This window comes from Morchella sextelata, assembly GCF_020137385.1.
Source record: "Morchella sextelata strain SCLS chromosome Unknown scls_24, whole genome shotgun sequence".
Taxonomy (NCBI): domain Eukaryota; kingdom Fungi; phylum Ascomycota; class Pezizomycetes; order Pezizales; family Morchellaceae; genus Morchella; species Morchella sextelata.
The window spans coordinates 53,585-78,912 of record NW_025408639.1 but is presented as its reverse complement, the minus strand read 5'-3'; the positions used below and the strand labels follow the sequence as shown (position 1 = coordinate 78,912).

Sequence of the window (25,328 nt, the reverse complement as noted above, 5' to 3'; positions counted from 1 at the left end):
CCCTTGCCTAACCCACCACCCGACTACCATAGTAATACCAAATGCGCAAGTTTGACAGCGGCCATCACATCGCTACCGAAACACGCACATCACTACCCGGTACTCCACCGCTGCACTCACCCCGCCCCGCCCCGGACCCGCCACCGCCGCGGCATCCACATGTACCCGCTTCATCGTCTATCACTCGACCGCAAAATCCCCGACGCGGCGACCGCCATGGCGATTATCCGAACAGTCACGCAATCTTGGGCCGTATCTGCCTGCGAGAGCTAAACATCGCTCGTTTGCAAAACAGCTGCCGTTCGATCTATTGCTGTTGTGGGTTTATGGGTTTCAAGATGCCGCGGATATTCTTTGAAGCGCTATGGCTAGAAGCCGATACATATACTCCAACAATAGTACATTGCACATTCCCATGCAGCATTTATATGTCGGAATACCTGTGTAAGCTTGTAGTGTTATCCTATGCTTGTGTACTGACCTTTTCGTCTCGTAGCCGCTTGCCCGCCACTCTAGGCACCGTGGAAATGTGTACCTAGAATATTCAGTAAAGTCGTCGGAAAGTCGTTTCTGGGGTCCAAATTGTCACTGGGAAATGTCAATATTTTGGCGGAGGGAAAGTCGTTTTAAGGGAAATCGGACCACATTACTGACGATAAATGAGGTTTTTTAAATATTAAAAACGACTTGAGCGATGACTTTACTAACACCTTTGCCTGTTACCCTTCTGTGACACATCTTGGGCGTAGACACAGCGGGGTGATAGGTTTTGGCCACCGATGATGCTTCACACATGATTGACGAAAGTTATCGCTAATGAAACGAGTTATCACAGAGCATCCTACTATTATACTAGTACCATCTACCCAGAATTGCCTGCATGTACATGCCAAACAATGAATCCACCAAAATGAAATTGTATTCCCCAACTGTTACAAGCCCATTGATGCCAGATACCATTTGATGGCCCCACCGAAATATTCTACTTGGAGACTCGCCTATCTCGAGATCTAGAGGAGGGGCTTCATAGGAAAACATTGGTTTGCCGGCAGGAAATAGGAAACACTGGAAGGCACCAGTAAAGTGATATTTTGATGCATTTAACATGCCTTTAACAGGTAAAATCATCAGTAAAGTCATATTTTATTGCATTTAATACGGAAAAGACGATAGTAAACTCGTCGGTAATGGGACAGGAATGCCCTTAACATATAGTATTGTGGTTATTGCATCAAATAATGTGTATCTCGCAACCTTTTGTATGGGAGTCAAGATTGATGCATTTACACGGCTGCTAGAGACAGTGACCTTCCCGTGACGGAAGTCGACCTGAGTTTGTTATTACTATTAGACATTATATACAGTGATTATCTTCTAGGTTCAGCGCTTTGATGCATCCGCGAATCAGTTGTGAAACTTTTTTCTTCGATCGGGTTAGTAAACTGGAATGCCCTTCGATCTGATGCAGGGTTACAAGGATCACTCACTCAGAAGAGTGTTATAGGAATCATGGAATGCTGTGCAAAGGGGAAGCACAGTGAAGAAAAATGAGTGATGGGTTGTGATGCGAGTACGATCGGGTAATAAGAGGACAGGCATAGAAAGGTATCGGGTAGTGGGGAAGTACATGGTGTGACCACACTAGCATTAGGCTATTGTGACGGCACACTTACTATTAGGGTGACTCACTCAGAACAGAATAGAAACGGAGCTCACGGCTGCAGCTTGTTCTACTTCGAGAAGTAGGTCTAGGATAATAGTATGATAAGCTTGGTTACTGCCATTTACAAGGATTCAAGGTTATGTGCCGGAATTAGAAAAGAGGACAGGACTATACGGGGGTGCGTTTCTATTGAGGTTAAGTTTAGATGAATGGTGTTATTCTGTTATCGTTATATTATTAATATTAGAAAGTGAGCCTTAGTATAGTTTAAAACATTTATAAATAGAAGATGGTTCTGCCTCGACTTAGTGGTATCATCAGCTATCAAGCGAGCGGAATCTGTTGTACAATTTTAAATCATTTAAAAGTTACAGAACTATTGTTTAGCATTGGCAATTCCTCTAACACTATATTGTACCTCATCCACTACGCTTTTTACCTATCGTATACTACCAAAGTCTTGATAAGACAACTACTCGCTTACACCAATACTTTGAATATTTTGCTTGTGGCGGATAGTGACCGTGCTCTTAGTAGAAAGAATAAGAAAGTAATATGTTAGACAGATACTTGGAACTTTATACACTCTCAAGTAGCAACAGTAGCTATTAATAATCTTACCTGCACTACATAATTCATTGTTCGCAGAAGCAGTGTCGAATACCTTTACTGTGTATATCTCAACTACGCAGGATTGTTCACAGAAGCAGGCACTACCTGCACCTTTAAGGAACAGGATTCAGAAATCCTCAACTATCCAGAACTCTTTCCTATCAAAGTAACCCTCAACCAACAGTCGTTTGGGCTTGTACACTCGATTCCATGTTGTTCGCTCAGCCTTGGTATAAGAGACAACCACAGCTTCAAATTGAGCAGCTCAGCGATGTCAAAGTATCATCAGCAACGGTTACAGGAAAACTACAATATGGAGAACTCAATAGGCTTAAGAGATCGAGGTATTAAACGAATGCAGAATCAGAACTGACAGAGGCGTCTCCAAAATATGTCAATTGATGAGATCTACCTATCGATGAGGCAGGAAACATCCTATGGCCAGTCGAGGAGATGGCTACCAGAGTTGCGCAAATCCTCTCCATATATAATGCCAATCAGAGAAAAGTTTTCTACTCAGAGACCTTTGGTCTGTAAGGTAATAGACAAGGATGATGATATGGATTTGGACATCAAGGAATGCTTAGTCACAGACCCATTCGCTGAGAGAATCGGGAGAGAAGTACAATGGCAGGGAGCCCTCATCATCCAGCAGCTTAGCCAGGGACTATGAGAGCTTGGCATCAATGTTCAAAACCTACGGTTGATACGATAAATCACTCGGTAGCAATACGAGTATATCAACAAGATCACCCAATTCCTAGAACAGATGAGCAAAACCAGTAGGGTGTAGCAATAGTGGCAGGATAAACAGGGCCAGCAGATAATAACGCTCACAAACTGTATCTAGCAACTCCCACAGGACGGCCAGATTCAGTTCCCTGCGGAAATTATGGGAGCATTCAAGAGAATGGAAAAGGAAAGACAAGAACGGGTAAGCCTGGAAATGGGAGCAGGCATTACTCGGAAACTGATGGAGGAAATAATGATACAACCGATGAATGCAGCCAGGAAAGAGACCGCAGCACCTGTGGTCAATGCCGGGGGAAGTGGGATAATACCTCCTCTACCCCCACTACAGAATCCCCCAGTCGGCGTCAACATAGGTGAAGAACCTGAAGGTCAGTCATTTAACTCTGCATCAGTCAACAGCTCGGCCCCATCAACAACTTCATCCAATAGGTATAACAGTCAGAATGGAGTAAATGGAGGTAACAGGAATGGAGGAAACAAAAGCAGAGCCCACTACCTCCACTGTTATCCAGCTCTTCTGACTCAGAAGATGAGTGTCGCTGACGAGAGGAATGAAGGAGAAGGAAAGAGGAAAGAAGACGCCATAAAAGGCAGTGAGAAATAGAACTGTTAAATCCAACATGTGCCACCTTGGGAGAAATTCCAAACAGATAAAAACCCACTTTCAGGGAAACCGAAGAAATACGTACGACTCTGGGTCGACCAAATGTAATTTTTAATTGATCCCTAGAAGGGGGTTCAGTGGGATGACAAGATGAAGATCTTGTAGACATCCCTGCAATTCACGAGTAGCACATCCAATTTCCAGTTGAATTTCGTGGGGCAGTTAAAATTAGGCAAAAGCATCGCTATATGTGATAACTTAAAGCATGAACTCCAGATCCAGTATGGGAATTGGATTAGTCAAGAACAGGCTAAGCAAAATATGGAAAGACTGTGACAAACTGGCCCAATTGATCACTACATCAATGAAATACACAATCTGGAATGGAGCGCAAAGATCGGAGCTGTCATGATGAAATTCATGATACTAACGGGAATAAACTCCCCGTTAGAACAATGAATCTCTAATATGATTAAGTAACTGGAAGATTTCGCGGACTAGCTAGCATGGGTCAGGAAGGTAGGAGGCAAGGATAGCGAAGTTAAATTCTGCAGAGAAATCCTACGTGGTAAGGATACTGCAAAACCTGCCGAATAGGATAGAATAGAGACGGTCATGCAAGATACACAATCAACTTGCAGATTATTCAAAAATACTATCGTTAGAACTTAATAATCTTTAAGGACTTTGCTACCGAAAAGAATTTGATACTTTTTCTGATGAAGACTGGAGATACCAGGACTGAAGGGCGAGAATGAGCCTGAGTACTTCTACTCCGAAGACTTGCATTCTCTGCTCCTATCTCCTTACTGAGTTCTGGAGATGCCTTTCCTCGGTCCGGGAAACAATACTACCACTACTCCGCTTTTCTCTAAGCGCTAGCAGGTGCTTCCGATACACAAGGCTAGAGAAAATATGTGTAGAGAAGTATAGTAATTGTGCATATTATTCCAACTCACTAGTGGGGGGAATGCCCCGTATTTATACTAAAGAAAGGTAACACAAAACATAGTGAATCATAACCGTATGAGTAATAGAAAAACATGACTAAGAAATACTAGAGAAAGAATGAGTCAAAACCCATGACTCATGATAACAAATGAGAATCCTTCAATACTATACAATGTGCTGAGCGTACTATTTCAAGAAACGCCACCACTCTTAGTCAAATCTATTGAAACACCTGCAGCTTTGGTTGACACACAACTGAGCACTACATGAATGAGCTATCGCTTAGGTGTAAGCTGAAGCATTGCTGTAGAGCTTCCGCTTATTGTAGACGTCCCAACTATAGTCCTTGCCATTACCGGTGGAACTGCATGCTCAGAGGATACAGAGGATAGCTGGGTATTCAGAGCTTAACTCTGGCCAGCCTTCTAGTCATTGGCGAAGTATAGACTCGTCAGTCATTGCTCCCATGAATAGATCCTCTTCCTAGCGTATAGAATATAATTACTCCAACAGCTGGTAGCTAACCACACTGCCAGTAAGTGCATATCACAGTGCAACTGGCTTCTAACAATACCTCTCAGTTTGTAACTGGGCTCTGTTTGGACTCATACACCAGACAGTTGACATGGTTCCGTCATACCAGGAGTACTTGGATGAAATGCTAGCCTCTGGCATAATAGTTCCCTCTACTAGTCCAGCAGCTGCACCCATCCTATTCATTCCAAAAGCTAATGGGAAGCTTTGGTTATGCGTCGATTATCGAGGCTTAAATATTATCACAATCAAGAACCGATACCCATTGTCACTTGTGAACGAGTTGACCGATGGAATGAAAGGAGCAGTTTACTTCACCATAATTGACCTAAAAAATGGTTACAATCTGATTCGGATCGCTAAGGGTAAAGAATGGAAAACAATTTTGAGAACCAAATACGGCCACTTCGAATATAGAGTAACGCCTTTCGGCTTTACCAATTTGCCAGCAATATTCCGATTCATGGTCAATATCATATTCAAGGATCTACTAGATCAAGGCTTAGCAGTCTATTTGAATGACATTCCGATGTATTCAAAGATTAAGGAATACCATCTCACTCTTGTCGGGAAGGTTTTGGAGTAACTGGAACAACACCATCTATACGGGAACATTGAGAAAACGGTTTGGTATCAACAGGAGGTAACCTTCCTGGGATTCATACTATCAGGAAAAGGAACCCAAGTCTCGCTCGAAAAGGTAAAGGGTATTACCGATTGGCTAGCACCTATCAAAGTCAAAGAACTTCAATGCTTGCTCGATTTCGCTAATTCTCTATTACGGTTCATCCACAGGTACTCTGAAGTTTGTAGGTCAATTACCGATATCCTGACGAAAGATGCAATATAGAACTGGAGTAGCGAGCAGCATAATGCTTTCTACCAACTCAAGAGGTGATTTATGTCCAGTGAAATACTCCGACACCCTTACGAACACCGTGAAGGAATCATGGAAACCGATGCAAGTGACTGGACTGAGGCTGCAGTACTCTCTCAAGTATTCAAGGATGGTAAGCTACATTCAGTAGCATACCACTCTCGCAAGTTCAACAAACCAGAAATCAATAACGAAATCTATGACAAAAAGATGCTTGCTATAGTTTCTGCTCTCTTGACTTGAAGACACTGGCTAGATAGGATAGACATCCCTATCCGGATATATTCCGATCACCAAAACCTACAGTACAAGTACCAAGAGGTTGTTGAGAAGACAAGCCAGATAGGCTGAGAAGATAGCAACTTTTTGCTTCAAGATCTATTACCGACCAGGGAAAAAAAACAGCAAGCCAGATACACTCACAAGGTACCCAGAGTTCCCTATGCAAGAGGAAGTAATGTTTAAGGAGCCCGTAAAACAGCTACTCGGGAGATCAATTTGTCAGAAAATCACAGACTACTTTGGATACTGGACCTGAAATGATTAGCAATCCCGAAGAGGAATGGAATGAATTGGATCAGTGGTATGACATGGCAAGCACTGAGCTGCCACAACTACCAAAAGGCTGGTATTAATACGACAGATAATGGGTTCGGAGAATGGTTCTGGATGAAAATCTCCTTAATACAAACCTGGAAATCTTTGGAACAGAGGAGACAGCTATCGTAAAGATAGAAACTGCTGAAGAATAGACCCCACGATTGAATGACACCACCCACGATGGATATTGAGTAGTGCCAGGATATGTGGTGAAGCAAGTCATCGAGGATCACCATAGGAGACCCATAGTGGGGCATCCAGGGAGGGATAAAACCCTTGAGTTGATACATAGAAACTATAGATGTAGCCAACTTGGTCAAGACTTGGGATGTGTGCCAGAGAGCCAAACAGTGCACACTACACCTATCACTTATTCAACCCCTAGAGTTAGCCCCAACGCTTTGTACTGATATCTCAATGGATTTCGTAGTAGAATTACTAAAAGAGAAATCAGGATTCCATAACATCTTCGTAGTTGTGAAGTGTTTCACGAAAATGGCTCACTTCATTTCGATGATAGGAATCAATGCGGGGCAAACCACTACCATATTTGTTAAGGAGATTTGGCACTTTCATGAACTTCCTAGGAGTATTGTCTCTGATAGAGGACCATAGTTTATATCAGGATTCTGGACCGCAATTATAGAACGACTAGGGATTTGTAGAAGACTTTAGACCTCGTTCCACCTACACACATATGGCCAAACAGATAGGACCAATCAGTATATGGAGTCCAATATTCACGCATACACTGCAACTACTGGCAAGAAATAGAAACACCTATTACCCATTTGTGAATATGCCTACAGTAATGCAAAGCATATGTCAATAGGACAATCACTGTTCTACTGCAATTATGGCTTCTAACCGTGGAGTGACTGGTTAACGGATATTAATATCGAGTGATTAGATGCCAGCGTGAATTACTATCTGGACAAGGTCAATACGGTATAACGTGGGTCTATAGACAAGGAACTATAATGCCAAGGAATACAACCGAGGTAAGAACGTGGTAGAAGATATTCGTGACTATGGACTATGAGGCGGCTCTGTTTGATCTGACAACCAAACTGAACCCTATGACGTAGCGTAGAACAAGAATAATATTCGTGGAGTAGAATACAGAAGAAGAAGAAGAAGAAACTTATATTGCTTTGAAGTACAAGACTTATCGCACGCCGCCCCAACCGCCTAAAACACAAATCAAACCGAACAAAAGAAAGAAAGAAAAAAGAACAACAAACATAAACGCAAATGAACAAGAACAAGAACAAAACAAGCACAAGCGAGCACGAACAGTAACAAGGAAATTCCAGAACAATACTCGACCAGAAAACCCAACGACAAGGAGAAATAACATATCTCAGCGGACTCGAGCGCTGGACCCATCAAAAACAGAACATAAAAACAAATTTAAAGAGTAAAAGGAAACTGCCCTTCCTAATCCCGTCCCTAATCATTTTCTTCCGTCCCCTCTTCCAGGTCCGCCTCCGCCTCCGCCGACTCGTACCATTTCGAGAGTTGAGATTGTTTTGCAAATTGTAGGATGAGGTCCGTTCTCAGGTTTGTAAACATCCAGTTTTCCCAGGTCATCGCTCCGGGGATCTTTTCTATCAGGGGGGTGCGGATTCGAGCCCACGCTGGGCATTCCATGAGTATGTGTTTCGCTGAGTTTTCCGTACCACACTGGCATGGTTCGGGGTCTGTATATACTGCGTGTTTGTCGATTCGGGTGATTTGGCACCGGATTCGAAATACTTTTTTCGCTTCCGTAAGGGTAAGTTTCGCTATCTTGGGAGGGGGGCGGAATTCCCCCCGGTGGTGGTAGTTCGGTATTGATTGTGTGTTCCATTCTTCCAACAGGTGGTCGCGTAGTAGTTTATTTTGGTTCCACTTATCTCTCGCATTTCCGGGGGTCTGGTATGGGAGTAGTAGGGAAGCGATTCGGTGTAGGCCTGTTCCTTTGATATTTGCTTCTTTGTAAGGGAGGAGCTCGATCAGGGATTCATTGTTGGGGTGGGTTGCCTCAGAGCAGAGTATTCTGGTTCCGTACTTTCTTGAGCGATATGTCAGGAGGTGTTCTAAGGGGGGTAGGCCTGCTTCTCGGAGGAGTTTAGCTCTTTTGGTCCATCGTGGTAGGCCGGTGATGATCAGGGCCGCTTCATTATATAGTGGTTCGAGGGATCTTATAATGTGGTCTGCGCCAGTCCACCAAGCCTCGGATCCGTAGAGTAGGCTTGGGAGGAAGCCTTGTGTTATGATATGATGGATTGTTTTGACCGTTATGCCTGGCAAGCGGGCTGTGTATCGAATCTGGTGGAGGGCTTTAAGGCCTTTTGCGATCGCTGCTTCGATGTGGGGCCGGAAGGAGAGGGTTGGATCTATCCAGACTCCTACATATTTCAGTCTTTCCTTGGGGTGTATATTGATATTGTTAACTTTGACCGGAAGTCGTGGTTGTTGTGTGGATGATGTGGTGGGCCGGAAGAAGATCAGGTCGGATTTATCCGGGTCGTATTTAATTTGGAGTGGCTCAGCTTTTATTAGTCTCTCTCTCATTCGTTCCTCCATTCTCTTGATTGTGAAGCCTGGTGTTTTGGATATTTGTACCAGCGCGTCGTCATCAATGTAAGTAGTGTCCATCTCTTTCGGGCTGCTTGTTGGGTCCAGGATTACTCCAGCATAGATCATAAATAGCACCGGGGACATGGGGCTACCTTGCGGCACTCCAGAATCATAGGGCTGTGGCTCTTCTAGCTCATGGTTGAATTGAAACTGTAGTTTTCTGCCGGTATTGAATTCCTTGCACCATTCTGTTAAGTAGGTAGGGAATTTTTGTTGTTGCATGATTTCCGCGAGGAGTAGGTGGTCAACGCAGTTAAATGCTCCTTGGATATCATTGGTTAGGATCGCTGGTCTGTCTCGCCGAGCGACTCCGGTGCTGTTTTTCAGTAGTAGGTTTTGTTGTATTGGCGTTAGGGTTCTCAGCAGGGCGTCGATTGCCGAGATCGTTGGTCTTCCTCCAAATTGATTCGCTGAGAGTGTGCCTAGAATTTCTCCAGCGGTGCAGAGTCTTTGGGCCACTATCTTCTCCAGGATTTTGCTGAAACATTGTAGAAGGGAAATGGGCCGGTAGGCTTTTGCTTCATGATAGTTTGCTTTACCGGGTTTCGGGATCGGGATACACTTAGCTATTTTCCATTCCGCTGGGTGTACGCCATGCCGGAGTGTTATAGGAAACACGAACACTGCTCCTAAGTCAAGGAACAGGGATAATATGAGTGATGGGTTGTGATGCGAGTACGGTCGGGTAACGAAGGAACAAGCATAGAAAGGTACCGAGGGGTGTGGGGGCACCGGGTGCAACCACACTAGTATTAGGCTGTTGTGAGGGCACGCTTACTATTGGGTGTCTCACCCGGAACGGAATAGAAGCGGGGCTTATGGCTGCAGGCCATTCTACTTAGGGAAGTAGCTCTAGGACAATAGCATGATACAGCTCGGTTACTGGCAATTGCGGGGTTTATGGTTACGTGTCGGAATTAGAATGGAGGAACGGAACTATGCGGGGGCGCTTTTCTACTGGGGTTATCTTCGGGTTGATTATCTTATTCTATTATCGTTATCTCTTTAGTATTAGAAAGCGGGCCTTGGCATAGGTTCCAATATGTATAAATAGGGAGGGTTCTGCCTCGTCTTAGTGGCATCATCAGTCACTCAGCGAGCGGAATCCGGTTTACAATATTACAAGTTTAAAAGCTACAGAACTATCGCTTAGCATTGGCATTTCCCCAAACACTATATTGTACCTTATCCACTACGCTATTATTTTATCGATCGCATATTATCAACGTCCCGATAAGACAACTACTTGCTTAGACCAATACTTGAGAGTATTTTGCTTGTGGCGGATAGTCACCGTGCGCTCAAGTAAAAGAATAAGAAGGTAGTCTATTAGAAGGACTCTTTGATACCGTATGCATCCCCGAGTAGCAACAGCAGCTATCAACAACTTTACTTGCACCACCTCTTTTGTCGTTCGCAGAGGCAGTGCCGAACACCTCTATTGCGGATACCTCGAGTACGCCGGGTTTTTTGCCGAAGCAGGTACTACTTGCACGTTCGAAGAACACGACCCGGAGATCCTCAACTATCCCGAACTCTTCCCCATTAAAGTCACCCTCAGTCAGCAATCCCACGGATTAGCTCACTCCGTCCCTTGGTTTGTCGCTCAACCCTGGTGCAGAAGACAACCACAACTCAGAATCGAGCAACTTAGCGATGTCAAGGGGTCATCAGCAACAAATGGAGGAAGACTACAACATGGAGAGCTCGATCACCGTGAGAGATCGAGGTATAGTCGAGACCCAGGCGAGACAGCGCCACAGGAGGGATCTGGACATGCCAATCAGCGACCTCTTCAGATCGACTCAGCCGGCCGCATCCTATGGCCAACCCCGCTCCCGCAGGCAAGGGGACTTCCGAGACTATTCCCCGTACAAGACGCCAATCAGAGAACGATCTACTATTCCGAGGCCCTCGGTCCTCAGGGTAACGGACGACGACGAAGACACGAATATGGACGTGGAAGAACGCCGGATCGAGCACCCCTTTGGAGAAATCATCGGGCAAGAAATCGAACGGAGAGGAGCCCCAGTGGTTCAGCAACTGAGTCGCGGACTTGGAGACCTCACTGTGAGCGTCCAAGACCTGCCCGCAATCAGGGAAATTACTCGGCAGCACGCGGCGCAGCTTACCCGGCAGCACGAAGAGCAGACCAAACTCATCCGCGAATTGCAGATGAAGTTCAACCAGGACCAAGAAGAACGGGAGCGCCGAGAAGGGTATATCCTCGCGCAAGTGCGGGCAGAGACAGCCGCAACCACTACGAACCTCGGCCAAGTCTTGGAGCAGATCGTCACCACTACTAGGGCCCATCAACAGCGGCAGGAAGAGCAGGCCCAGCACATAACCATGCTGGCTGACTGGATTCAAAGACTGCCGAAAGATGGTCCAGCCCAAGTCCCAGAAGGCGTAGCAGCCACACTAGCACAATTGGAAAGGACCATGCAGCAGCAGGTCTCCTTGGTAGATGGGTTCTCTGGAACAAAGACGGCCTTAGAAGAAATGGTGGAGCAGATGAAGGAAACAGCCCGTAAAGCGGCTGCGGAAAAACCACTGGCCCCAGAAACAGGTGGCGGCGGATCAGGCCCACCTCCCCAACCACCTCCCCAACAACCAGTCGTCCCTCCAGCTGGCTCCGAATCCAGTGAAGGCCTCGAAGACCAAAGCCAACAAGGGAAGCAAGGAGGTCAAGGAACACAAGGGGGAGGTAACGGGAATGGCAATAAGGGAGGTAACGCCCCGGAAGCACCCGGATCATCCCCATCGGATTCCTCAGACTCGGAAGGCGAACGCCGTAAGCGGCTGGAACGTAGGAAACGAAGACAGGAAAGGAGGCGCCAACGAGAACAAGAACTCTCGCACCCCCTTCGCGCCACCGTAGGTGATGCACCCAAAAAGGCCAACATTCCCTTCTCCGGAAAAGCCGATCAAGACGTAAGACTCTGGATCGATCAGATGGAAATCCTCATCAGTCTCCAGAAGAAGGTCCAATGGGATGATGGCACCAAAATTATGTGGGCATCCCTCGAGTTTACCGGTAGTGCGGCAAACTTTTGGCGGAATTTTACGGAGAGGTTGGCTGTGGACAGAAGTATCGGAACCTGGGAACGGTTCAAGCAAGAGCTCCACACTCAATATGGCAACCGCACAAGCCAGGAACAGGCCAAGCAGAAGATGGACAAACTCCGGCAAACTGGCCCAATCGACGACTACATCAACGAGATGCAGAACCTAGAATGGGACGCACGAGTTGGACCAGTTGTCATGAGATCCATGATCCTAACAGGAATAAACTCCTCGCTGGAACAGAGGCTCTCTAACGCGATTGAGGAGCCTGAAGATTTCGTGGACTGGTTAGCCTGGGTACGAAAAGTTGGACGTAAGGACCACGAGGTGAAGGCTCGGAAGGAAATCCTGCGAGGTAAAGACACTGTGAAACCTCGCGAGGAGAAAACGGAACGGCGGAAATCGCGCAACAACGCAAATCCCCGGAAAACTTTTCCCGCATCAGCCAACAACTCCAAGACCTCGGATGACTTAGGTGTCACCAAAGAAGAAAAGGAGAAATGGCAGAAGGAAGGAAAGTGTTTCCGTTGTGGTAGAGATAACCACTTCGTAAAGGATTGCGTGACGACGAGTAAGGTCAGGTTAACGAACCTGAAAAGAAAAGAGTATCCTTCCGGGAAAAAGGACCACGGAAGGGAGGGTGATAAGAAACGGAAATTGGGGCCACAAAATGAGGCATTCAGGGCAAGGATTACGAACTTGGAGGACTAAATTGATTAGGTATTTCTATTTATGCGGTGTTTTATTCTATGTTGTGTTACGGCTTTCATTCTGTTTGAGAAAAAGACTTTCTTAAGGGATCGGGTTATGTTATGTTCTATCGGTTTTGTTATTTCGCGCAATTTAAATTCTCTTTACACACACTTTGAGAAGCGGGGTCACATTCCGAAACGCCTGGTGCGTAAGTGTTGTACTATGATCTTCATCAACGCTCGAATTTTCTATATAAACTCCCTCGCCCGCGCTCAGAACAAGAACAAAAAAAACAACAACCCACTCATACCCAAGAACAATCTACCTTACACTTTCAAAACATACGAACATGTCTTTACATCACCAAGAAACCCGCCTTGAGATTGAGATCTCTTGGAACCACCCCGCAACTAGTACCCAACATGCAGAAATAGTCAACGCACTCCTAGACAGCGGAACAGAGGACTGGGTTATGTCCTGGAACTGTGTCCATCGTCTCAAGATCCCAACTCAACCTCGACCCAAGCCCCTCATCATCAGACAAGCTGACGGTACCCCTATGCCTAACTCCGGTACTCACATCACCCAATCTCTTACCCTCCGTGTCGGCAACCATCTAGACAGAGATATCGTCTGTGAGGTTGGCTCATTCGCAGGAGAAGACCTCGTCATACCACATCGATGGCTCAAGGAGCATCAACCTACCATACATTGGGGACAGAACAAGGTCACCTTCGATAACATCAATTGTCAAGTAAAGGGATGCTTCAGAACCGTGCATGATATATACGAAGAAGACCCAGAGCAGCTGGTCATCAGGCTGTTGAGGACGTCACCCGAGACACAGATGATGATCGAGCAACACCCCTTCTGGGCAAGGGCATTGGTAGGTGAGGCTCTCGCTAGTGCTATACCAATGGAGTACCAGGACTTCGTCGACGTCTTCTCCAAGGAGGGAGCCGATCGACTACCTGATCACTCTGAATGGGATCATACCATTCCCCTTATGGAAGGAAAGCAGCCTCCATGGGGACCGATCTATGCGCTCTCCCCAGTGGAACAAAAGGCACTCCGGGAGTACTTGGGCGAAATGCTAGCCTCTGGCAAAATAGTCCCCTCCACCAGCCCGGCAGCAGCACCGATCCTGTTCGTGAAGAAAGCCAATGGAAAATTGAGGTTATGCGTAGACTTTCGTGGCTTAAATGCTATTACGGTCAAGAATCGCTATCCCCTTCCACTCATGACAGAGCTGGCCGATTCGACGAAAGGAGCAGAGTTCTTCACTAAGATAGACCTGAAAAATGGCTATAACCTGATTAGGATTGCCGCGGGCGAGGAATGGAAAACAGCTTTCAGAACGAAGTACGGCCATTTCGAATATAGGGTAATGCCTTTTGGCTTAACCAATGCACCGGCGTCGTTCCAGGTCATGGTCAATACCATATTCAAGGATCTTCTAGATCAAGGCGTAGTAGTCTACTTGGATGATATTCTAATATATTCAAAGACTAAGGGAGAGCATACGACTCTTGTGAGGAAGATATTGGAGCGACTGCAACAAAACCATCTATACGGGAACCTTGAGAAAACGGAATGGTACAAACAGGAGGTAGAATTCCTGGGATTCGTACTATCAGGGAAAGGGAACCAGGTCTCGCCTAAGAAGGTGAAGGCAATCACAGAATGGTTACCACCCACCAAGGTCAAGGAACTTCAATGTTTCCTTGGATTCGCCAACTTCCTACGACGGTTCATCCACAGGTACTCCGAAGTTTGCCGACCAATGACCGATCTCTTGAAGAAAGGTTCCGTATGGCGATGGAGCAGTGAACAGCAAAGCGCTTTCGACGAACTCAAGGAGAAATTTACGTCTGCTCCAATACTACGACACTATGACGAACATCGTGAAGCGATCATAGAAACTGATGCGAGCGACTGGGCTGAGGCCGCAGTACTCTCTCAGGTGTTCGAGGACGGTATTCTACACCCGGTAGCTTACCACTCTCGCAAGTTCAACGAGGCAGAGGTAAACTACGAGATCTATGATAAGGAGATGCTCGCTATAGTTTCTGCTCTCTTGACTTGGAGACATTGGCTGGAAGGAACGGACATTCCTATCCAGATACATTCGGATCATCAGAACCTACAGTACTTCACAACGACCAAGAAGTTGTCGAGAAGACAAGCCAGATGGGCCGAAAAGATAGCACCTTTTCGCTTCAGGATTCATTACCGACCAGGCGAAAAGAATGGCAAGCCAGATGCACTGACAAGGCGCCCAGAGTTCGCTATGGAAGGGGGAGTAATGCGTGAACAACCCGTAAAACAGTTGCTCAGCGCAGAACAATTTGTCAGAAAATCAAGGACCAGCGTAGAAACTGGCCCTGAAATCATTGGCAACCCCGAAGAAGAATGGACTCCGTTGGATCAGTGGTACGACATACCAGGTACTGAGCTGCCTCAGCCACTACAAGACTGGTATGAACAGGACAGACAATGGGTTCGGAGAGCGTTCCGGGATGAACCTCTCCCTGACGCAAACCTTGAAGTCTTCGGGACAGAGGAAGCTGATGCCGTAATAACGGAGCTTGCCACTGAATGGACCCCGGGATCGAATGAGGCCACCCACGATGGTCGTTGGGTAGTGCCAGGATACGCGGTCAGACAAGTCATTGAGGATCATCATGACAGACCCGTAGCGGGGCATCTAGGAAGGGATAAAACCCTTGAGTTGATCGATAGGAACTACTGGTGGCCAGGAATGTCCACGGATGTAGCCAACTTCGTCAAGACTTGCGACGTGTGCCAGAGAGCCAAGCAACGTCGGAGACACTTGTCACTCCCTCAACCCCTAGAGTTAGCCACCACACCTTGGACTGATATCTCAATGGATTTCGTAGTAGAAATGCCAAAGGAGAAATCAGGATTCCGTAACGTATTGGTGGTCGTGGACCGTTTTACGAAAATGGCTCACTTCATTCCAATGACGGGAATCAACGCGGAACAGACCGCTAACGCCTTTGTCAAGGACATTTGGCGCTTTCACGGACTTCCTAGGAGCATTGTCTCTGACAGAGGAACCCAGTTCGTGTCGGCATTCTGGGCTGCGATCACAGAACGACTAGGGATTCGTAGGAGACTCTCGACCTCGTTCCACCCACAGACGGATGGACAAACAGAAAAGACCAACCAGCACCTCGAATCCTACATCCGGGCCTATACCGCAGGAACAGGGAAGAAATGGAAGGACCTACTACCGATCTGCGAGTACGCATATAATAATGCAAAGCACTCGTCAACTGGACAGTCACCGTTCTATTGCAACTATGGTTTCCACCCACGAACAGACTGGCCAACGGACGCGAAAATCGGACAGCTGGATGATAAGGGAAACACCTACCTGGAAGACCTTCTCCTAGCCCACGAGTCAGCGAGAGACACGCTGCAAAAGACTTTTGACAGGATGGCGTCAAGGCCAGGACCAGCAGTTCAGCGGTTCACAATCGGTCAAAAGGTCTTGCTGGATACTCGGAACCTCGGTGGTTACAATAAATGGTCGGACAAGTTTACAGGCCCCTTCGAGGTTGCCGCGGCTGTAGGAAATAGGGCTTATAGATTGAATCTTCCGGCAGAATGGAAGGTTCATGACGTATTCCACGAGATGTTGCTGAGACCTTATCGAGAGGACCCCAACCCGGGCAGGCAACAGAATACACGAAAACGACTAGCAACACCCGACCCTCAAGAGGCACTCTTAGATGAGAGCTTCAAACCGGTCACCAACACTCGGCCCCATACGCGGAGCCAAGGGCCCGTCACCAACTCGAGACGACCTCTAAAACGACAGCGGACTAGGGAAGACTAGCTCGATACCTTTCCTACTCTATGACTTTTCCCAAAAGGGTTTTTATCATAGAGAGGTTTTAACGGTCGAGGGCGACGTCTAGGAAGGGGGAGTAGTGTTATAGGAAACACGAACACTGCTCCTAAGTCAAGGAACAGGGATAATATGAGTGATGGGTTGTGATGCGAGTACGGTCGGGTAACGAAGGAACAAGCATAGAAAGGTACCGAGGGGTGTGGGGGCACCGGGTGCAACCACACTAGTATTAGGCTGTTGTGAGGGCACGCTTACTATTGGGTGTCTCACCCGGAACGGAATAGAAGCGGGGCTTATGGCTGCAGGCCATTCTACTTAGGGAAGTAGCTCTAGGACAATAGCATGATACAGCTCGGTTACTGGCAATTGCGGGGTTTATGGTTACGTGTCGGAATTAGAATGGAGGAACGGAACTATGCGGGGGCGCTTTTCTACTGGGGTTATCTTCGGGTTGATTATCTTATTCTATTATCGTTATCTCTTTAGTATTAGAAAGCGGGCCTTGGCATAGGTTCCAATATGTATAAATAGGGAGGGTTCTGCCTCGTCTTAGTGGCATCATCAGTCACTCAGCGAGCGGAATCCGGTTTACAATATTACAAGTTTAAAAGCTACAGAACTATCGCTTAGCATTGGCATTTCCCCAAACACGGAGCATGGCAGAGAACATGTCTTGGATTAGCGTGGTGTTTGCTTTGACTATTGCTTTAATAAAGGTATAAGGAATGCCATCCGGGCCGGTCGCCGAGTGCGCTGGACAGGAGTCGATTTCTTTATTAAGTTCTTCGGGGGTGACTATGTCGAAGGTGTTGCTAAGGTCAAAAGAAGGGGGTCTTATGTTTAGGGGGGGGTGATCGGGGGACGTCCGTTTCGAGGGGAAAAGTTGGGCTCTTAGAGCTTGGCACTTCCCCGCAAACGTTTCTTCACCTTGTATGGTTGGTATGATTGTGTCTCTTCTTCTTCCTACGTTTAGGATTCTCCAGACTTCACTACCTTTTGCGTCGTTCATCGTCTTTTCCCGCTGATCCGCTTTTGCTTTCCAGATCATGACTGTCCATTCTCTGCAAGCCTTCCGGTGTTCCTCCACGTGATTGGGTTGCCTTGTGTTCCTCGCCTTCCTTTCTGCTGCATTTACCTTTGCCTTCATTTGTTTCATTTCATCTGACCACCAGGAGTTGGCTCTTACCCCCTCCTTCGAGAGCGGTGTTACTATGCTGACTGTTGACCTGACCAGTTCTAGAAAGAAATCGACAGTCTGTTCCGTAAGTTCCTTGGTTTCCCATGCCTCTGCAGGGATGGAAATGTTTGACATGTGGTTTTCCAATAGCTTCCAGTCTGTTTGTCGCCACATTCGTCTTGGTACAAAAGGTGGTTTCTCCAAGTGTAAGTGAACGGAGGTTCTCCCATGGTCTGAGCCCGCTCCGTAGGGTTCAGTGCTCCATCGTAGGTTGTGATCGGGTATTGGGCCTTTTACAAATGTAAGGTCGATGGTTGTGGGCCTTTTCCCTCTGTCTCTGGGGAAATGCGTGAAGACGCCTGGTTCGTTCAGGAGGGACAGTTTCTGTCGGGTTATCCATCGTTTTAGCCGTGCACCATTGACGCGGTCTGCTCGAATGTTGTTTCTGTATTCATGTGAATTTACTCCGTACCACATTTGATGGTGGCAGTTGAAGTCTCCCATTACTAGACAATTATCAAGGGTTTGGATTGTACTTGCTATTTGAGCGAAGGGGCAACTTCGGCCTGGGGAGTATATATTTAGGATTTGGGTTTTCTTGTTCTGGATTTCTACCGTAATCGATACTATGAAATTATCGTGTGTGTAGTGGTGTTTTGGTTTGAGGTTGGCATGTTTGCGGACGTATGTTGCGCATTTTGTATTGGTATTGCTGGCTGTAAAAATGTAAAAGAGATTTGATTCTGGTGGGTATCCCTCTGCTGAGGTCCATGGTTCTTGTAATAATAGGAAATAAATATTAGAGTCTGTTTCCGCTTCTTCTACCGCCGCCTTGGTAATGAGTTCGCTCCGTGCACAATTGAGTTGGTGTGCGAGCGCGGTGGTTCGAGGCTTAAGCATTATTTGTCATAGGTTGGTCATCTTCGGGAACGGGTGTGGCTCCGACTGGGGCGGTGGCTGGTACTTGAACTATTGGAAGCAGCTCTTGGACGGGTCCGGCCGGTGGGTCTTGAGCGGGTGGGGCATTTTCCTTCCCTTTATTGAGGAATCGGCGTTTGGCTCTCTCGGGGCATGCTGGGTCGGCGGCCTTATGAGCTCCTTTACAGTTTAGGCATCTGATTGGAGTGTGGGTGCATCTATATCCTCCCTGGCATTGATCGCATGGGTGGAAACTGGTAAGATGATCTCCGGCGCAGTGGCCGCATTTCCCATTGTTCTTACATTTCTCTTGGCGGTGGCCGTACTCGAGGCACTTTGCACACTGAGAATCCGGGAAGGTTGGGAGGAAGGCCTCGATATGGCAGCTTCGGTTGAAGAGAGATAGGTATTTAACTCCTAGTGTTTCCATTGTAATTTGTCCTGGGAGCGCGATGACCATTGATGAGTGGGTTTTCTCCATTCGAGTCTCTGCTCTGGAGATCCAGCGGGGAACCTGTGCAAGTTGGAAGTTCTCTCCATAGTTGCTTCTGATTTCTGATGCTACCAATTGTCCCGCCTCGATGCCCTCCCCGACCGTTGTGGGAATTCCATGGAGGAGAAACTTTGACCATTTAGAGTTTGCGCGGATGACAGCGACCGGTACCTGTAGGGTGAGGAGGGCCTCCTCAATTTCTTTGGCATATTCCATTGCCTTTGTTGCAGGGGTGACGAACTTTGTTTCCAGGATGAAGTTGTCCTTGGATGTTCTCCTTGCTGAAATGAAATGGCAGGATTCGTCCTGAATCCTTGCATTGACTAGGGTCCTGATCTCAGAGGGGTTGACGTTGGATGGGGCAGTGGTTTCAACAATGATCTCCCTGTTGATTTTGGTGTACTCTGGTTTGAAGAGGGGGTCCGCTTTTGGCTTTGCGGACTTCTTTCTCCTCTCGACAACCTGGAAGTTTCCTTGGGCAGGACCGGGTGCCGAGGCCACGGCGGCCCAGGTGCCTGCCTTCCATCCCCGGGGTGGGGCTTGTTGGGGGGGTGCGGGTGGGGGGGCCCGAGGAGCTGCCTGTGGCGCTGCTTGGGGAACTGTTTGTGGGACCGCTGGAGGGGGCATTCTCTGTCCCTGCGGTTGTTGTGGTTTTTGCTGTTGTTGCTGTTGTTGCTGTTGTTGGTTTTGTTGTGGTTGCTGCGGTTGCTGCGGTTGTGGTTGTTTGTTGAGGAGAAGGTGGATCGCCGAGTGCATACTGGTGATCATACTTGTCTGCGCCTCGATTTGGTGCTTCAGTGTATCCACTGTTCTCCGGAGTGTAGTCGTTTGCTCTTCGAGGATTTCCATCCTGTCGGAGGGTGGGCAGATCCGGCTGGTGGCATGTCTGATGGCCCAGGTGATATAGTTCAGGTCCGTCTGGGTGTGAGTATCCTGGGGAACAATGCTCGGGTAGAGGTAGTCAACTCTTGGTTGATAGGGGTCGTTGTAGTCGGATTCTGTTGCAAAGGTCGAGGAAAATTCCTGTTCCTGAGCTCCGGATGGGGTTGGGTCGGGAACCTGAGTATTCCTGTTCTGCGAGGGGGCTGTCCCTTGCTGGGAAGACTGAGTAAAAAAGGACTGGAGCGAAGCTTGCTGCGACATAACTGAATGTCCAGTTCTTCTGCCGGCGTAGAGTGAAGTTTCGGATAGATTTCTTTTCCTTCCTTTCGGGAGGTCAAGGCTGGAGAATTCTTCGCTAGAAGCCAGTTTTCGTAGGTTTCTTTCGCTTGGAACAACAAAACGCGACCGTACGATCGGGGACGAAGTGGCTCAACCTGGTATGATATACCAGGGTAAACCGAGGGGAATAAAATAAATTAAGTGTTTTTGAAGCGAGGTTAACTGTCAGGGAGTTCTTTGCGAGCCTTAGCGAGCAAGAGTAAATACAGAGGTTGCGTAAAGAAAGAAGGAAAGAGAGAAAACAAATAAAAACATGAAGCAACGCCCCCTTATATATCCAATCCTAATTCAATGATGACTAATACCTCCGAGTAACAGAAACTAAAAGAACATAACAGAAACCCTCATTACAAATCCTAATCCCACTACACAATACTTCCTCTTCATATCCCAATTTATCACTAGCTGAAATACATAGTTGCTGTTACATGCAGCTTATGAGTTAGCGAAAGCTAGACTACAAGATACCTCTGATAGGATATCTTCTAGGTGAGGACCCGTAATCGAACGTTTCACTATTGATCGAAAGATCTTGGTGGACACTCGTAATGTCGGCGGATAGAATAAATGGTCATACAAGTTCACGGGGCCATTTACGGTATCAGTAACTGTCAGCAACATGGCATATCATTTAGATCTTCTCGTAGAATGGAAAGTGTATTACATACTCTACAAGATTTTGTTGCGACCCTATTCCGACCATTCCAATCCCGGCAGACAGCAGAATACATGAACAAGATTAGCAAAACCTGAGCCCCAAGAAGTATTGGTGGATGAGAGTTTCCAGCCAACCACAAATACTCAATCCCAAATGAGGAGTAAAGGCCCGGCGGTCGACAGCCAGAAGACACACAAACGACAATGGAGTAGTAGTGACTGGGCTGGATACCTTTCCCACTCTATGACCTTTCCCGTACCGTTTTTATCATAGAGAGGTTTTAACGGTCAAGGGCGACATCTAGAAAAGAGTAATAGTGTTATAGGAATTATGGAACGTTGTGTAAAGGGGAAGCACATTGAAGAAAATGAGCGACAGGTTGTGATTCGAGTACGGTCGGGTATTGAGAGGACAGACATAGAAAGGTATCGGGTAGAGGGGAAGCACATGGTGCGACCACACTAGTATTAGGCTATTATGATGGCACATTTACTATATGTTGACTCAACCAGAACAGAATAGAAGCAAGCCTTACAGCTGCAGATTGTTCTTCTTCGGGCAGTAGGTCTAAGACAATAGTATGATACAGCTTGGTTACTACCATTTAAAGCATTCAATGTTAAGTGCCGGAATTAGAAAAGAGAACAGGACTATGCGGGAGTGCTTTTCCATTGAGGTTAACTTTAGGTGGATGGTGTTATTCTGTTATCGTTATTTTGTTAGTATTAAAAAGTGGGCTTTAGTATAGTTTCCAACATTTATAAATAGGAGACGGTTCTGCCTCAACTTAGTAGTATCATAAGCCATCAAGTGAGCGGAATCCGGTCTACAATATTAAATCGTTTAAAAGCTACAGAACTATTGCTTAGCATTGACAATTCCCCAAACAAAGAGCGACCGCAATCTAGTCATGCACACAACACAAAACAAGACTAGACCTCCTGGATATTGTCTTTTATTGAATCTGGAAAGAGAAAGTCTTGTGGCTAAATAGCCTTGTGGTAGGTCTGGGACAAAATCTCGACACCACAGCTTCACTTTCTGAGAGCATGGGTCTCATGTTTCAATTACCTTATAAACCTTTATAATATACAGGATTAAAATTCAAATTAGGGCTAGGGTTTGTATGATACGTGATTTCAGGTCTCCGCATAGAAAATGCTCCATTTTTCAACATTTTTAAATGTTTCGAGACGTCTCGAGACTGCCTAAATTGGTCTCGAGACTGCCTAAATTGGTCTCGAGACAAAGTGTCTTGCCTACATATACATGTAGGTCTTGTGTTGTCTCCTATCGGCCAAGAAAACAAAGTCTCGAGACTTTTTGTATTGTGTGCATCAGGACCGCTATCTAACCGAAAGCTGATATGTCTTACCCCATCTACATGTGAACTAAACGAAGCACCACAAGGAATCCCATTATCATACCACGTGTATCAAACAAGTCGGAACTGCCTGCATGTATCAGAATCTTCAGGACTAAAATGCTCTCCCCAACTGTTATAAGCCCATTAATATAATGCCTAGTGCCATTTGATTACCCCACCGAAATATTTTATTTGGCGACTCAATGAGCTTGATATCCGGGGAAAGGGCTTCGAACGTTGTAGTGACCGGTTCATACTCTACGAAAGATATCAATTTAATTTAGGACCCCATTGCTGCATCTGCCCCACCTCTTATAGGCCACACGATTATGTTAAATAATAGGTAAATGCGACTATTTCTTTTTTTTTGTTTAATAGGTAAATGCGACTACGGCGATATATCGATTACTAATTTGCCTTCGAGCTGAACCTCCGCCGTGATTAAATCTCTGCCGCTCTCGGACAAAAGAGCTACGAAGTGCTACCTGCTTGGCCACCACTACCGGCGGCGCCGCAATTACTACCGCCACCAGCCCCTCCACGACTGCAACCGCCACCACCGCGACTGGGCATTTCGGCCGTGGCCACAACCACTGACAGTAAGACTACGTGCACCGCGACTATCACAACTATCGATCCCTTCACTTAGATCTATAACATCACCGGCGCCCTGAAACCAGCGTTATCGGCATAAGCCTATCTCTACCCGACCTCCTCTTTCTCCGCCGCCGCCGCCGCTTCCACCCAAGCCCGCTTACTCATTATCACTCGCGTGCGGCTTCCTCGATGCTGTGACCATCATGGCGATCGTGCGGAGAGTCGATCGTGCAATGTTGTCCCGTATATGACCGGATCTAAGCAAATTAGTCCACGAGCCAAAACGTTATCGCTTACTATTCGGCTACGGAGTTTGTAGGTTGTAAGATGCGGAAAAGATGTTCTTTTCGAGCGTGATAGCTAGAAATCAACTTCCTCTCGTAGTTATGGATATATTGGCTGTAAGTCTGAAACCGTGGCTTTATTATTATTGCGTATTTATGTGACTTCTCCACCGCTACATTCTCTATTGCTCACATGACTTGACTGTATTTCTTTTTGATACCCGGCTCCGTCGATCCGTACATGTAACTCGTATCTACAGTGAGAAATGCATTGAGACGAAGATCCCCCCCGAAGGTTATTAAGCGATAAGCTCGATCGAGTCTTGGCTGAGTAGCGACGGCCATGGCCACAAGACAAGATGTCTCGGGCTGCGTATTGACTCGAGACTCGGCTACATGCAAGACTTGACAATAGCGAGATGTTGGAAGGACAAGCATCTCGAGAGTAGAGCAAGGTTACTCAGACCTATCCTTAACCACCAGTACCAACAGTATATGAGAAGAAACAACTGTCAATCTTGTCTTGTCTTGCGTCTTGGACTATACTTTCTTCCATGGTCTAAGGATCCGGTGCTCAATTAATGGTGTACAGCGGCAGGTAATAAGTGATGGAACGGCTAAGACACAGTGATACCTATTTTGGGTAAAACGCCACCAACATACGGTGTTTGCAGGTATAACTATATCTCAGGGCGTTCCATCACTTGTTACCTGTCGCTGTACTTGGCTCTGCTGACTGACTCATATGACCACCGAGTTAATCACCAACAGCAACAATGCCAGCCATCACCACCGGATCACTAGGACGTACGTCATTATCCCCCGGCGACCACACTCGGGCTATTTTCAAAAGGCGTATTATATATGAATTAGAAAGAGCAGTCGATCGCGCTCGACCTACCACAACTACAACTAGAACTCCCATACAGTAAACACGCGGACGTCACTTCTACCTCCCTATGGCCGAGGGATGAAGTCTCAAACGCACCTCAGCTATCACCATCGCCAGTAGCACGACAGCGACCACAAGTACAGCTATTTTTCCTATTGAAGTATGATTATTCACAGAGTATCACTCGCTCCTCGGCTAAATCGTAGCCACAGCCGCCGCCATTACTGCCGCTACCGCGCGAGTGCCCCGAGCTCGGGATCATAGAATCTCACTCGCATAGCTAACCCTGCCACTTCACTGGAACCTATATAACTGCTCCTCTTGTCATATAAGAAATTATATTTGGCGTTTAGACCCCGCGATGGGTGATGGGTTTTTGGGGGTAAATTATCTTGGGTTATAATGGGTGTATATGCAAAAAATTCAAACGTTTCCCTATTAAGGCGATAAGTCATCATGACAGATAGATGGGAAAACTAAAGATGATGATTTTGGACAATAAGAGGCATTAGAACCCTACCCACTTGCCTAAACGGCCCTCTCTATTGGTTAGTTGAAGGTATATTCTGTATCAATTTGATTGTGATTGGTCACTCGATCGAGTATTATGGGTTGGACTAGGCTATAGGGCGATGGTTTAATACAACCCGGGTTGACCCATTGCTGCGTCTGCTTTTGATGATCATTCAGAAAGATATATCGAGGTCATTTTATACTCGAAATGCCTTACAAAAGTGATATGTACTTGTAAGCACACGGGTTGGACTACCCAACCTTGACTTCAACATTCACGATCGCGAGAAAATAATAACCACCACTGATGCTATCGCAACCCACACCAAAATTGGCTGTAAGGTCCTAGTT

At 46.6% G+C, this 25,328-nt stretch overlaps 2 protein-coding genes across 2 annotated transcripts; both read left to right on the top strand.

The window, feature by feature from the left end:
• Positions 1 to 10,875: 10,875 nt before the first annotated feature.
• On the top strand, positions 10,876 to 12,996 carry H6S33_007601 (uncharacterized protein; the record flags this gene model as incomplete). Its single annotated transcript, XM_044839071.1, has 1 exon — positions 10,876 to 12,996. The coding sequence occupies one exon, from the start codon at positions 10,876 to 10,878 to the stop codon at positions 12,994 to 12,996; it is 2,121 nt and encodes a 706-aa protein (XP_044688474.1).
• Positions 12,997 to 13,327: 331 nt separating this feature from the next.
• Positions 13,328 to 16,843, top strand: H6S33_007600 (uncharacterized protein; the record flags this gene model as incomplete). Its single annotated transcript, XM_044839060.1, has 1 exon — positions 13,328 to 16,843. The coding sequence occupies one exon, from the start codon at positions 13,328 to 13,330 to the stop codon at positions 16,841 to 16,843; it is 3,516 nt and encodes a 1,171-aa protein (XP_044688473.1).
• Between the last annotated feature and the right edge of the window lie 8,485 nt (positions 16,844 to 25,328).